Here is a 14,079-nt window from a genome sequence, read left to right as displayed (position 1 = left end):
AATTGTGTAAATTGTCTAAAAATACCTTTTGATAAATATTTATTATTTTACTTAATAGCAGTTGGAAAAAATTTGAATTGTAAGGTACATAGTTTTAAAAGCAGGTAATTTAACATAGAAAAATACAATATTTTAGCGAAATTGATCGAATAGTTCCTGAGAAATCAAATTTTAAATATACGGCTTTTTTACAATTCGATTTTGAATGAATTTGAACTATATGAATTTAAACCAAACTGCATAACAAGTTTTTTATTTATTTATTTATTCTTAAAGAAAATTTTTTTTAAAGTAATTAAATTTCGTTAGTTGTAAAAGTTGTTTTGAAGGAAAGAAAGAAATATAAATCATGAGAATATTTGAGAAAAAGAGGGTTTTTTGTATCTTTATGAAAATACATTATAAGAATGCATATACTTCTTAATTAAATAAGCTCTAATTTTTCTATACCTTAACTCTACTATTTGCTCTACTTTTTCTATACTTATACTAATATGCTTATAGTTTTTTTTTATACTCTTAAAATAAAGATAATTATTTAATGAAAAAAATTACTGTTATTGTCACTTTAATGATACTACTTTTTTGAGAAATGAAACTGTTATAATAGTTGGTTATAAACTAAATATTACAGACTTAATATTATTTTGTTACCAATTTACCTTGATTATAAGAAACGAATATAATATATAAATAAAGGACACATTATGAACCCCTTAAAAAACAGAATAACAATTTTTTTTTCAAGTAATATGATATGTAGTGATATAAATGTAAGTGATATATATTGTAAAAAACTTATAAAATGTAAAAAATAGTAATTATTTAATATGATTTTTTTTTTTAAAAAAAAGGAAGAAAACGGCAATTTGAAATAAAAGAAAAGATATAGGAGAATGATTACAAAATTTTGTGCTCGAGGTGCTATGGAAACGTGTTCCATAACTCGAAGAAAGTTTGAGAAATATTAAGTAAATGTAATTTAAAAATACAAAGCAAACATGTCTTTATAAATTGAAAAAAAAAAGTTTTTTTTTCTTCCAAATTGTAAGTAGAAGGATTACTTAAGGCATTAAAATATAATGAAAATTGTGAGTGAATAATGCTTCTGTGACTTTTGTGGAGGCGATTCTACCCATGGGTGGCAAAAATCTCCTGTTATTGAAGGATATACGTTAATTTACAACTGGGGTTCTATTTGAAATCTATTCAACAGATTCGGAAAACGTTTTTCAAAGCAATTTTAAACCCTGATAAAATTTAAGATTTACAAGAATTTTACTTCTGACATACATTTTACTATCACATTGCAAAATAATTTGTCTAGGCTAGAGTGGGACACCCCATGACATTCTCTGTCTTCTAGTCATCACCAAAGATCTATCTCTGCCTGAAGGGGTTCCACCCATTTCCTCCCCTGATAATTGTCCTTTTAGAAACACTAAAATCTTGCAATGTGATATGAAGAGGAGGATCAAATCGTTTATCTTGTCTCTTTGCTTGTGGTTGAGGAAAAATAAATAAAATAAAGATTTATTCAAGAATCATGGATTCTCTGCGTAGTGTGTCTACCACTACAAAAATACAATTCTTATTTACTAGTATAAAAGACATGTTAACTTGATTCTATCTTGGGGTACTTTTTCATAGATAAAGGTTGACATGGTCCTTAACTATCCCCGCATTGGTGACTTTTGAACGTGATGTGAACATGCCTCCCTTAACAAAAACTTCCACTTCGATTTGAACACGCCTACTAAGATGGATGGCCCACATTGAAAAGTTAACTTGCTAGCTGTGACTGCGACATTATACACCTCCTCCTTGCTGTTGCTATTCAGTCTCGATCACACACAACATCTGTCTGTATACACTCGACTGCTAATGGCAACGCAGGAGCGACCACGACCGTGAACTTAATACAGATTTCACTATCAGAACTCAAAAGTACGGTAATCTTGATACAGCTCTCCCGGCTTCTCACAAAGCAGCAATAAATCAACTAGTGGTATTCGTAAATCGAATTCTATCACAGATAAAATTCTGGTGGGGTAGTACTATAGTGTGTCTACTACTACAAAAAAAAATGTCCCGCAGTGGACTGATCGTTAAGACACGACTCCCAGCAGATCACCAAAGTCAAACATCACTGGCTACGGTCAGTGTACAGGTGGGTGACCACTTGGATCAGTCTGCGTAGGGACCGAGGGTGTGCGGTATTGGTCCTCGTTGAACTGTGCTACCGTAAAGTGCTCGACTTCGCGTGCAGATCGTCGGGCTACCGAAGCGGGGGTGCCATCCCCTCCGTAGAGGATCAAAATTGTGATGGCATGTCTTCGGATTATCCTCCGGGATGGTTCCCTGACCGTCGCCAACAGCCCATTGTGCAGCTCTAGTGCGACGTAAATTAACAACAACAACAACTACTACTACAAAAATACAATCCCAATTCATTAGCATATAAGAAATATTAACTCGATTCTAAGGTACAATACCAACCGTCATCTATCAAAAGGTACCTCTTGATAGAATCAAGTTAGCATGCTTTATATACTAGTGAATGATGTTAAACTTTTGTAGTGGTAGTTACGCCACATTCGGGTACCTTTTCATAGATGAAGGTTGTTAACAAACATGGTCGTTAACAAACAGCTATGCCCATGCTCTGCATTCTGATCTTTCTTTTAAATATCGTACGCTTTTTTTTAAACTCTGCCTTAACTTTAAAAAAATATTTAATAAAATTCTTGAGTAAGAAAAAAATTTTTGATGTTGATCGATTTTGCGCCTTTCTGAAATTATGCACTTATGTCATTCGCCATACTTGCCATAACCGAGATAAGCCACTGTCTATGAGCTATCCATAGCCCATTTTCAACCACGTCTGCGAACTGCAAGCCAGATGTTTTCGCTTTCCTATGTAGCAGGTATTGACGATCGAAATGGGCTACAGGTGGTGTAGAGCAGAACACTCTACGTAGGAGAAGGAACTGCGTCAGTTTCCGTCTTGATTTTTAAATATATTAATAACTTTTAAGTTAGGAAACTATGTTTAACTGAAAACTACATTGAGCATAGTTCTAAAAAAAATTCATAGAAATTTTTAAAAAAAATATTTCCGATAATGAAATACGAAAAATATTAAGATAGGGGAAAATACAGTAAATTTCTATACAACTGAGAAGAGGAGAGGAAGGTCAAAACATGGAACCAGTTTTCTACCCAGATGGCGTATAGGAGAGTTGCGATTCGTTCAGATCACATGTATGAGACTTACAGCACTTCTGGTGAAAAATATTTCGAAATTTTAAATAATTTAGTTGATAATTTCCATTTAAACTGTATAACAAAATAAAGCTGCAGCTGATAAAGTGTATAATAATTCGATAAATAAGTGACTGATAAGATACGATTAAAACTGAATTTGATACGATACGGAAGATCAGATACGATTGTTATCATTGAACCGAACCAAGAAGTAGTTCCAGTTTTCAAAATAATTTTTGTTTTCTACTGACTGCTCTTTGAAACAAGTGAGCCACGTGACATAAAAGTTACCTGTCATTAGTTAAAATATTTTTTTAACACAAATCGCAGCAGTGTGTATCAGGATTTCCTCCAAAGAATATCCTCATACCCTTAGAGAATATTCATTTTGAGATGGGGCCTTTGAAGTTCGCTGGAAAAGTTGCTATCGTTACCGGAGCGGGGGGAGGTAAAGTATTTATTAAAATATAATGATAATGAAATTAATGTTATAATATCTATTTAAATATTGGATAATTTTAGTGTGAGAGGAAAATGTTTCTCAGAATGACATTGCGAAATTATTTACAAACATTCTATATGAAATCAATAGAAAGACTGGAGAATAATAATCGAAATGTTGACGTATTTTTACATATTAGATAAATTTAGCGTGAAAGGAAAATGCTTCTCATAATGGGAATGGGAAATTTTATACTCATGTACTTTATAAAACATTCTATATATAATCAATATTGGAATGTGGAATAATAATCTAATTTAAAATTCATGTCAAAATAACTACTTAAACATTCAGTGAATTTAGGGTGAGTGGGAATTTTTTTTTACTTTGGCATTGCAAAATTCACATATTTTATAAAAAAAACATGTATGTTTACTCCTAAAATGTAGAGGATATTTCCGTATTCCTGATCTGTGGCAGATTAATTGCCAAGTCTTCGCAACTTACGGGCAGCAAGAAACTGAAAAAAGGGGAGATTTCCGTATCCTGATATGTGGTAGAATGATCCCCAAGTCTTGGCAACTTCCGGGCAGTGGCCCGCAAGAAACTTTAAAAAAAATCACAGAAAGGGAGTACCCCCGGGCAAATATCTACATATTTTTTTTTAAAAATGTGCAAGTTTAAAATCTATTTGGCACCTTGGTGATTGTAGTTGGTGCAACAGATCACTATACGGAAATATCCCTTAAAAAGCATAACAGATAGGGACCAACTCGAAAAATATAACTCGTAACAACCCCCGGGCAAACATATACTTCTTTTTTTTTAAATTGCAAATTTAAAATCAATTTAGCACCTTGGCGATTGTAGTTGGTGGGACGCATCACGATACAGAAATATCCCCCCTGGACAAACCTCTATACAAATTTTTCTGTTACAAAATTTAAACTTTTTCATAAAAATAAAAATTTTTTCAATTTTTTTTTGTATTCACATTTTTTTTAAATGTTTTCAATTTTAATTAATTAATAAATCACAAATTTTTATCTATAAATTAATAATTTTTTTCTCTATGTATAATATGCTAATTGTAGTTTTTATAAATATTTTTACAACAAAAACTATCTTAAGTGGTCCTATTATCTTAGTCTTCCTTTTAGTACATTTATTTATTTTAAATTTGCTTGAAACAAGCTTATTCATAAAATATCATTAAAAGAAAAATGCTATTTTCAAATTCTTTCTAGTTAAAAAGATCCTAGACATTGACGGGAAAGAATTGACGAGGTCCCAATTTGTTGTTCCAAGTCTAGCTTCATTATTGACTGTTATCAAATATATGCTTTTGATGATTTTAAAATTTTGTCTCATTGAAAAGTTGAAACAGTTAAACTTTGAATTTAATCTGTCAAAAATTCCAAGGAAATAAAAATGATCTTTGATTTGAATTATATTACTTTTTCTCATGAAAATAAATATGTCTTGATATTAATTTCTGGCTGTTCAGGGAACAATTTTTTAATACATCTTTTCATAGCCTCTATATTCATAATTAATCTCTTGAAATTAAATAGTAAACTAAAAAATTAGCAATCAGTTTAATTATGACAGAAGGAAAAAATTAAAGGATGTTCAAAATCAATTTGATAAGATATATTCAGTGCTGACATTTTTTGTTATTTGTATTGTACAAGCTGTTATTATTTAAAACAAAGATGAACAAATTATTGTTATCTTGTTATGTTGAATGTTATTATTAAAACAAAGATGAGAAAAACAAAGCTGTTATTATTTAAAGGCCTCATTAGGTCAGTTTTAACATATGCTTGTGAAACATGGACATTGACTCATGCAGATGAAGAAATGCTGAGCATATTTGAGAGAAAGATATTACGGTGCATTTTTGGAGGAATTAATAAAAACGGTCAGTGGTTAAGAAGATCAAATTTAGAACTCTATCGATCATATAATGAACCAGACATCATAAGATTCATTAAGGTCCAAAAGATAAAATGGGCAGGCCACTTAGTAAGAATGGAAGAAGACCGTATTGTGAAAAAGATTTTTGATGCCCGGCCGACAGGAACACGTAGAAGGGGCAGGCCAAATCTCAGATGGCTAGATACCCTGGAGAAAGATTTATCTATATTAAAAATAAAGAATTGGAAGTCCATTGCCAAAAGAAGGACAGCTTGGAAAAAACTACTGGAGAAGGCCAAGGCCCATCCTGGGCTGTCGAGCCAGTGAGGAAGGAAGGAAGGATTGTACATAAAAGAACTTTTGCATAAGAAGAACATAGAACTTTTACATTTTAAAACTCATAATAGCGAACTTTTGTATGAAAGAACTATTTTTTATTTATTGATTTAACAACTTAATATTAATTTATTTTATATTTTAACTGGTTATAGATAAAAAAATTAATTTAAAAATTATCACACTGCAATAAATGCAGCACCAGAATTTTGACCTTGTTAATTTTTTAGTTAAAGGAATTAAAAAAAAGTTTATTCTGGGAAACTCATGTTTAGTTTTGGTTTATCTCTGTTTTACAAATGAAATCAGTTTTTAGATTTATTTTTTATTTAAATTTTTGACAAACTTTAATTTAATCTTGGAGGCAAAATGCTACTCTAATGCATAGGTGTGTTGTAATTTCTTTAATGAATAAATAAATAATCTACTAAAAGAATTATTTAGATCTATATCAACATGTTTCCTGCTTTTCATTTTTATTTTATTGTTTTGCAATTTCAGTTTCAAGGTCAATCTGACTATTGTCTGCATTTAAAGCCACAATCTAAATAGAGAGATAAAAATCTGAAAGAAATAGACTAGATAAGACAGAACTTATTTTTCCTCTCACTGAGTCCTCATGGATAGGAAGAGACAGCAGTTAATTTATAAATTTTATATAAAATAATGCAACAATATCTTAGGATTAACGAGCTAATTTTTAAAAGATTGTCAGTTTATTTTTAAAAGATAATGTGAACATGGTGGCAATAGCACATGGACAAGTCAGAAAATTTGTTCTAGCTGAAAAATTGAAGGAAATTCATTAAAATACCAGAATTTAAATGGTACAAATTATTCTACAGCAATAGATAATACTTGGAGTTGTCTCCTGTTGCTGAACTTAGGTGTCATAAAATCCAAGTTAAAATCAATTTTAAAATTATGCTGAATTTTCAAACTATTGCTAATTTAAAATTGAAATTTAAAAAATGAATATAAAAATCAAGCATTTATTATATTTAAATCAAAATATATGCTGATATTCACTATCTTTTTAGTTCCCTTTACTCATGAGATATTTTCTCATATTACTAAAATTAATTTCATTTCAAGTGGTAATTGTTTACAAGGTTTCAATTCTTTTCTAAATTTTGCCTTCTCATCACAATTATGACTCTCATTATCTTAAATTTAAATAGAATAATTGATTATAAATACGCATATGTTTCTTCTCCATAATGTTTTCATATTGCAATTTTAAATTTGTGAGGAGTTTAAGATAGATCTATAAATCTTGCAGAGGGACACAACAATGACACTGCTCAAATGCCCTTGTCACAAACTGTCCAAATTTCATCCCTTCTGTCCAAGCTGGACATTTATGGACCACCCCTTATTGTTTGTTATTTGTAAATTTCAGCTATTTAACTAACAAATTGAGGATGAGTTACCCCTCTCTTCCATATCTCTATAGAACAATATAGATGCAATTAGAAAGTCTATATGATGGCTTTAAGGTGTTAAAAATGTATACACAATTGCTCTTGTCAAAAAAAAAAATACTCTTGTTGTTTCAGAATAGAATATAAAATATTACCTACTATTAACTAATAATTTTATTTTGTATCTGCTGTACAGATGAAGTAGAAAAATTAAAGTTTATGAGGATGCCATACAGCAGAAGAAAATTTTCCTCACAAATTCTCCTTTTCTTTCATTACTAAATTAAAATTTAAAGTGTAGATAAAGTGAGTTCCGACAAACCTAGAGTGAGTCATAAAGTTTCGCATACTGAAAAAAGAAATTTAAAATATACAAATGGAAATAAATTATGAGAATATAACTTAGGATTATGCAACATGGAAGTTCTCTTCTAATAATTTATTTGCATTTTAATATTTTGAAGTATTTTTTTCAGCAATTGAAACTTCACGACTTACTCTAGGTTTGCCTGAACCTACTTTTTCTTTCTTTTAAATTAGTTACGAAAGAGAATTTGTGACGAAAATTTTCTTCCGCGGCTATTTGCTTTTAATTATGATAAATATAATCTTAAGCCTTGCTAGACATTTTGCTGTCTAGCCATTAAAAATACAATTTACTTATTTATCTTTTATTTTTAGGGTTAGGCAGAGAATATGCATTACTTCTTGCTGAGCGAGGAGCATCTGTTGTTGGTAGTATATTTTTCTTTTACAATTACTGTATAATCCATCTGGAGCAATGTATTGCAAATGTAAATTAGCTTTTTTCAAAGACACTACTTTGCTTAACTCTTTTTTAAAATTAGAAACATATAGCAATTCTATAATTATATAAAGAACTGTTAATCAGATTTAATTAATGCAACTGAATTAAAAAATCACAAACTAGACATATACTCATATACTACTTATTAAATTCACTATTACTAATGACACACTGATTTTTATTATTGGATACTGCTTAGAAGGAATAATATATTATTTAGACAAATTGTATATTATATTACTTATGCATCATAATTATATTGTTAAAGCTTCAATGAAAAGAGTAGATAGTAAATTATTTGTCTTATTCAGAGAATTTTTTATCTTTTTAGCAATTTTATTTATAATTACTGTTTTTAAAATTTATATTGGCTCTGTAGGGAAGTAGATATTTTTTATGCTTTAAATTAATATTCATGAAAATTTATAAGTTACTTAAAAGTGAAATTTTTGTTTTTCAACATAAAAGTGAAATTTTTGTTTTTCAACACTCCATTTTTTTCCTATTTTTTATTTTTATTTTTAAATTCTCCTATTTTTTGACAATTTTGGCTGCTGTCCCTGGAATATTCAAACCAAATATATTAAGCTAAAGTAAATAATATAAAAATAGTAATTGAAAAAAAAAATGTAGGTTTGTGACACTTTCAACTCATTGGTACTATATTAGATTTCCCTTCTATAAATTTAAAATTTATACTATTTACTATTTATTGCTCAAAAAATTAATTGTATTTGTCATTTTTATCTAGTTATTACTGTTTTTTTTTTTTTTTTTTTTTTTTTTTTTTTTTTTTTTCCAGTCAGTATTCTGAAAAAAAAAAAATAGATTCCTTTCAGATGAATTATCAACTTTGGCTTCATTTATGTTTTGTTATCATATAATTATTTTTATGACTTTTTTTTTTAATAGTAGTAGCACTGTTACACATTTTACTGTGATATTTGTTCATTCATTTTACTTAATTTTGTATGATTTTTTTTCCTAGTTAATGATTTGGGTGGTACCCGTAGTGGAGAAGGAAAAAGTTCATCTGCTGCTGATGCAGTTGTGAAAGAAATAAAAGCCAAAGGAGGAAAAGCAGTCCCAAATTATGGTGTGTGTAAATTTTCTATTTTTTTCTTAATTCATAATTTTATTAATTAATCAATACAAATTATTATTAATTAATAAAAAATTATTTACTTTGCAAGTTATTAGTTTATTCCAAAGGAACAAAATACGAAATAATTAATGTGATTTAAATTCATTTTAATTATTGCAATTTGATTTTAGATAAGTTTATAAAAAAATCTGAAATTTGCTGTGATGATCTTAACACACATATATATACATTACTTAATAAATACATAGATCAATTAAAAAAATTTAGTTACTGATTCATTACTGGTATGTACACATTTTCAGTGCCCCGTCTGCATGTCTACTAGATTTTCTTTTAAAGAATAATTTATAAATTTAAATAAAAGATTATAATATGTACAAAAAATGAGGCATGTTTTATTTTGATGAAATATACAAAAACACACTAAAACATAATACCGAAACAAAACAGTATACCATCTCTTTACATTGATTGTTTGTCCAAGGGACCATTGATATACTTACCTACTTAATAATAATATTTGCAATGGAGTTATTAAGGCAGTCTGAGTTAAATATTAAGGGTTTTTAACCAAATGGCATGCCTATCTTTTTTAGGCATGTGAAACAACAAAATTTCAGCTCTTCCTATTTTGCACATGCCTCAGTGTTCTCCGTTGAAGGAAAATAAAATAGAATAGCAAGAAAGGTTTCATGGTGCCATCAGCAGTTGAACAACAAAAATTTTATTAATGCGTTCAGTGCGGCTTTTAGTAGAACTCCTTCAGACATCAGTCTCGCATCATGGTGGGTACTATGGTTTCGAAGAAAAGTCACTTTGAATAGGCATGTGTGGTGATTAGTTTTGTCTTAATCTTGGCATAGATCATTAAGAGTAAACCAATCAACACCTTTATTCCTCCATTGCACCCCTATTAGAAATGGGTTATCGCTTGTTACCCAGGCAATAGACAGCCCCAGACTTTAAGTCTGAAGGGGCCCCCCTCAATGCCGCACTATAGTCTGAGTTTCAATTCATGTTCTTTACTCTTTTTCCTTCCAGTTGCTTATCTTTGTTTCATAAATTTAAGGAATTTTTTAAAAATCTAATGGCAATTTGTGAAGAGACCTATGAAATTAGGTAAAGATAAGTGAAATCTAATTTAGTTACTACACCTTTGAACCAGCAACTAAATTTTCTTGATTTCTTCCACTGAGTATCTTATTTATTGTCAGAGCTTAAATGTTGATAACCTTAAAATTCTTAAAAATTGAAAGATAATGTCAAAGCTGATAAAAAGCCGAAACACGTTTAAGTGTTTCAACTTTTTTCTTTATAAAAAAAAAAATTACAAATCATAACTTGTATTTATAAATTTAGTTAAAAATAAGGTAATAATTAAAATAAATATATAATTTATGACTGAAGTAAAATGTAAATAAATAACTTAGAAAGATAAATAGAAATGTATTAATTGTTCATTTACAATCTTCTAAATTGCATTTGTTATCAGTTGCTTTTTGATATTCTCCAAACTAAAAGCTCACCTTTTGTCTGAAAGAAAATTCTTATTTTTAAGAATCTTTTCAACATCAACACTTGTTATATGAGGTTATTTTAAATAATAAAATTCATTGCAAAATTGAAACAAAATGTTCTGGAAATGAAAAATATGTTTCTAAATGCTTAAGGAAAATTATTAAAAGAAGAGTAAAAAATCTAAAATTACTTAACCATGAACCTAAAGGAAAAAAATAAATGCATAAAGCATTCATCAACAACTCTCTCCTATTTATCTCCATAAGCATTGTTTTTACACTTATTTTACTTTGAATATTTTCATGTCTTTTAATGATTAATAAACTTCAAAAAATAAATTTTTTTTTGTATATTTCTTTGTCATCCTGTTATTAATTTTTCAAACATTTAATATAAATTTGTTCATTAATGTGGACACTCTCTTTAGATTCTGTTGAAGAGGGGGAAAAGATAGTTAAGACTGCCATAGACAAGTTTGGACGATTGGGTAAGATATTTGTTTTCGCTATTATTTTGATGAAATATTTTTAGGTGGTTACAATTTTTGAAAAACAAAAAATTTCTTTATTTCCATCATATTTAAATCTGATGCTAGTTTTGATGCAATGTATGTGAATTAAAAGTAGTAATTCAACTTTTTTAAATTGTAAATTTTTTTCTTTTATTAGGAATAACTTGTGTTATTGTTTTTCTTTTAAAAAATAGTGTTGTCTTCTTTTTAAATCAAGATTTTTTGTAGATAAAAGAAATCTGCAATATACGATTTCATTTATAAACGACCTGAACTAACATTTTTAAATTTCAATTAATGCTAGTTTAAAATTATCATAATTATAATGAGTTTAAATTTTATAAATATTTTTATGGTTACTTGCTAGATTAAGGGATACTTACCATAAAAATAATGTAACATCACTTATGTACAGTGCGCAAAAAAGATAAACAAAAAAAAGGTTTTAAAACTTGCTTTCTCAGGAGCTGTTCAGAGGATTTCACTCAACTTTTGTCAGATCAAATTACATTTTTTAAAATGATGTATACCTTGCAATTAAAAACTTTTTAACTATTATTAAATAAAAAATTATAAATATTTACTAAAGGTTATTTTTTGCATGGAATTATCTTTGGATAAACAAATGTTATAGTTGGGTGCAAAAATGTTTTAATTCATTTAAAAAGTTCTCGAGCTGTAGCAAAATACGCACAAAGTGAAATTATTAAGGGGTCAAGACTTTGGAGTGCTCTCCTAACCAAACTATTAAGACCATATCTCCTACTCCTTATATTTTGAGGGTCAAAAATCCAAATCTATCCACAAAAAAAAGGTATGTTTATTCAGAGAAAGTACGTCTTTGTGTCTGATTTCGTAACTTAAAATATTGTTATTAACTAATAAATTTTAAATTATCTGTAATAAAATATAGCATTGCTTTTCTACCTGACTATTAAATTCAAAATAATTTTCTTTCATTTGAGTGTGATTTCTTTTATATTTAGCAATAATAAGGTTATTTTTTCATTTCTTGACAAATTTATTATCAATATTCATTCATTTCTGTGCCAAAAACGATAAAATAGCAGCTGTCATAAGACCATGTGCAAGCTCACGTAAAGTTGCTGAGCGTGCGTGCTAAAAGGTTAAATATGCTTTCAACTGTAATTTTTGAGTGAGAAACTTTTGTTTTTGTGTAAAAAAAAAGTACATTTTTGTCAATGTTTTTTTTTTTTCAGTGCAAAAAATTAGCTATGCTATATTACATTTAAACTTTTTGTGTGTTGCATTAAATGTTTTACATTTAATGATTTTTCAAACACGTTACTTTGATAAAAAGTAAACGTGATAACTTTTCATCAATGATTTTTTTTAAATTTTGGCTATTAATAAAATTTTAGTTAATCCATTGTGACAACATTAATTATTCTGTCAATAAAATATTAGCTAATTCAGTGTAAATATATTTTATTTTTAGCTCGTGTCAAACGTAAGAGCTATTTCAATTTAAATTCTATATTTCACAGTTGTTTATTTGAATTGTGTTATAGAAAATGTGTTTAATCATTTGCAGATATTCTGATCAACAATGCTGGCATTTTGAGAGACAAGTCATTTCTTAATATAACCAATGAAGAATGGGGTAAGTACTTGGGGGCAAGTTTCAGTTCAAATATTTAAAATAAATTCTGCCTAATGTCTAATGTGTATTCTGTACTTATATAGTAGAGCTTAAAAAATCACTTAGTTGCTTCCTTTTGTTTCACAATGCACTGAAATTTTCAGATCTCCATGGCTAACAAGCAAACCTCTCAATTCTTGCCAGGGTTGACAAAAAATATGATTTTAAAAAAATATATAGATTATTTTTTGATGATAGATGAATTTTTTTTTTACTTGTATTTTAAACAAGCAAGTTTTTATTACCTTTTTTTAATAACTATGCTATGAATAAATTACATTTTAATTTTAGTTCCATTTAGTTTGATAAGTGCAGACTCAAACTTGTGAGCTACAGGAAATACTTGAAGTCATTTATGACTCAATTTAATGCTATGCCAAGAAAATTACTTTTAATCATTATTCTTTTTGTAGTTCTATCATTTTTTTTTCTTGCCAGAAGTTAAAAAAGTTTTTTAAAATTTTTTATGTTGTATATTTGATAATGCTACCATAATTTTCTTATTTTAATATTTTCTATAGTTCAGCATTGTAAAGTACTGTCCCAAAAATTCTATAAAATTTGAATTATAAATTTTTTTCCCCATTTGTGTTATAAAATGAAGCCAACAAAAGAAGAAGATGGCTAAATAGCTTTTCTTATTCAAAATTCCCTCTTGCATGATTTTTTTGACTTGCTGTTAACAGAAAAAATTATTAACTTATTATTGTTTAGCATTGTTTTGTACAGGGTGTCCCAAAAATCCTATAAAATTTGAATTTTTCCCCATTAGTGTTATAAAATGATGCCAACAAGAGAATAAGATAGCTAAATAGCTTTTTTTAATCTTAATTCCTTCTTGCATGATTTTTGTGGCATGCTGTTTACAGAAAAAATTATTAACTTATTCGAAAAAATATTACAGAAAAAATTATTAACTTATTATTGTTTAACATTGTAAAGTACTGGGTGTCCTAAAATCCTGTAAAATTTGAATTTTTCAACATTTTTGTTATAAAATGATGCTAACAAAAGAATAGGATAGTTAAGTAGCTTTTTCTAATCAAAATTCCTTCTTGCATAATTTTTGTGACATGCTGTTTAAG

At 28.2% G+C, this 14,079-nt stretch overlaps 1 protein-coding gene across 1 annotated transcript in view; it reads left to right on the top strand.

The window, feature by feature from the left end:
- Window positions 1-3,253: 3,253 nt before the first annotated feature.
- Window positions 3,254-14,079, top strand: part of Mfe2 (peroxisomal Multifunctional enzyme type 2) — a 78,964-nt gene continuing 68,138 nt past the window's right edge. The window contains exons 1-5 of the mRNA XM_087168460.1: window positions 3,254-3,715; window positions 8,071-8,124; window positions 9,186-9,293; window positions 11,248-11,307; window positions 12,887-12,955. Coding sequence (XP_087024586.1) covers window positions 3,661-3,715; window positions 8,071-8,124; window positions 9,186-9,293; window positions 11,248-11,307; window positions 12,887-12,955 — 346 coding nt within the window. The 5' untranslated portion in view covers window positions 3,254-3,660. The remainder of the gene's footprint in view (window positions 3,716-8,070; window positions 8,125-9,185; window positions 9,294-11,247; window positions 11,308-12,886; window positions 12,956-14,079) is intronic.

This window comes from Parasteatoda tepidariorum, chromosome 7 (genome assembly GCF_982258835.1).
Source record: "Parasteatoda tepidariorum strain Cologne lab strain chromosome 7, Ptep-v5.0, whole genome shotgun sequence".
Classification (NCBI taxonomy): Eukaryota; Metazoa; Arthropoda; class Arachnida; order Araneae; family Theridiidae; genus Parasteatoda; species Parasteatoda tepidariorum.
The sequence above is the reverse complement of the archived record's forward strand: the minus strand, read 5'-3'. Positions and strand labels throughout refer to the sequence as shown.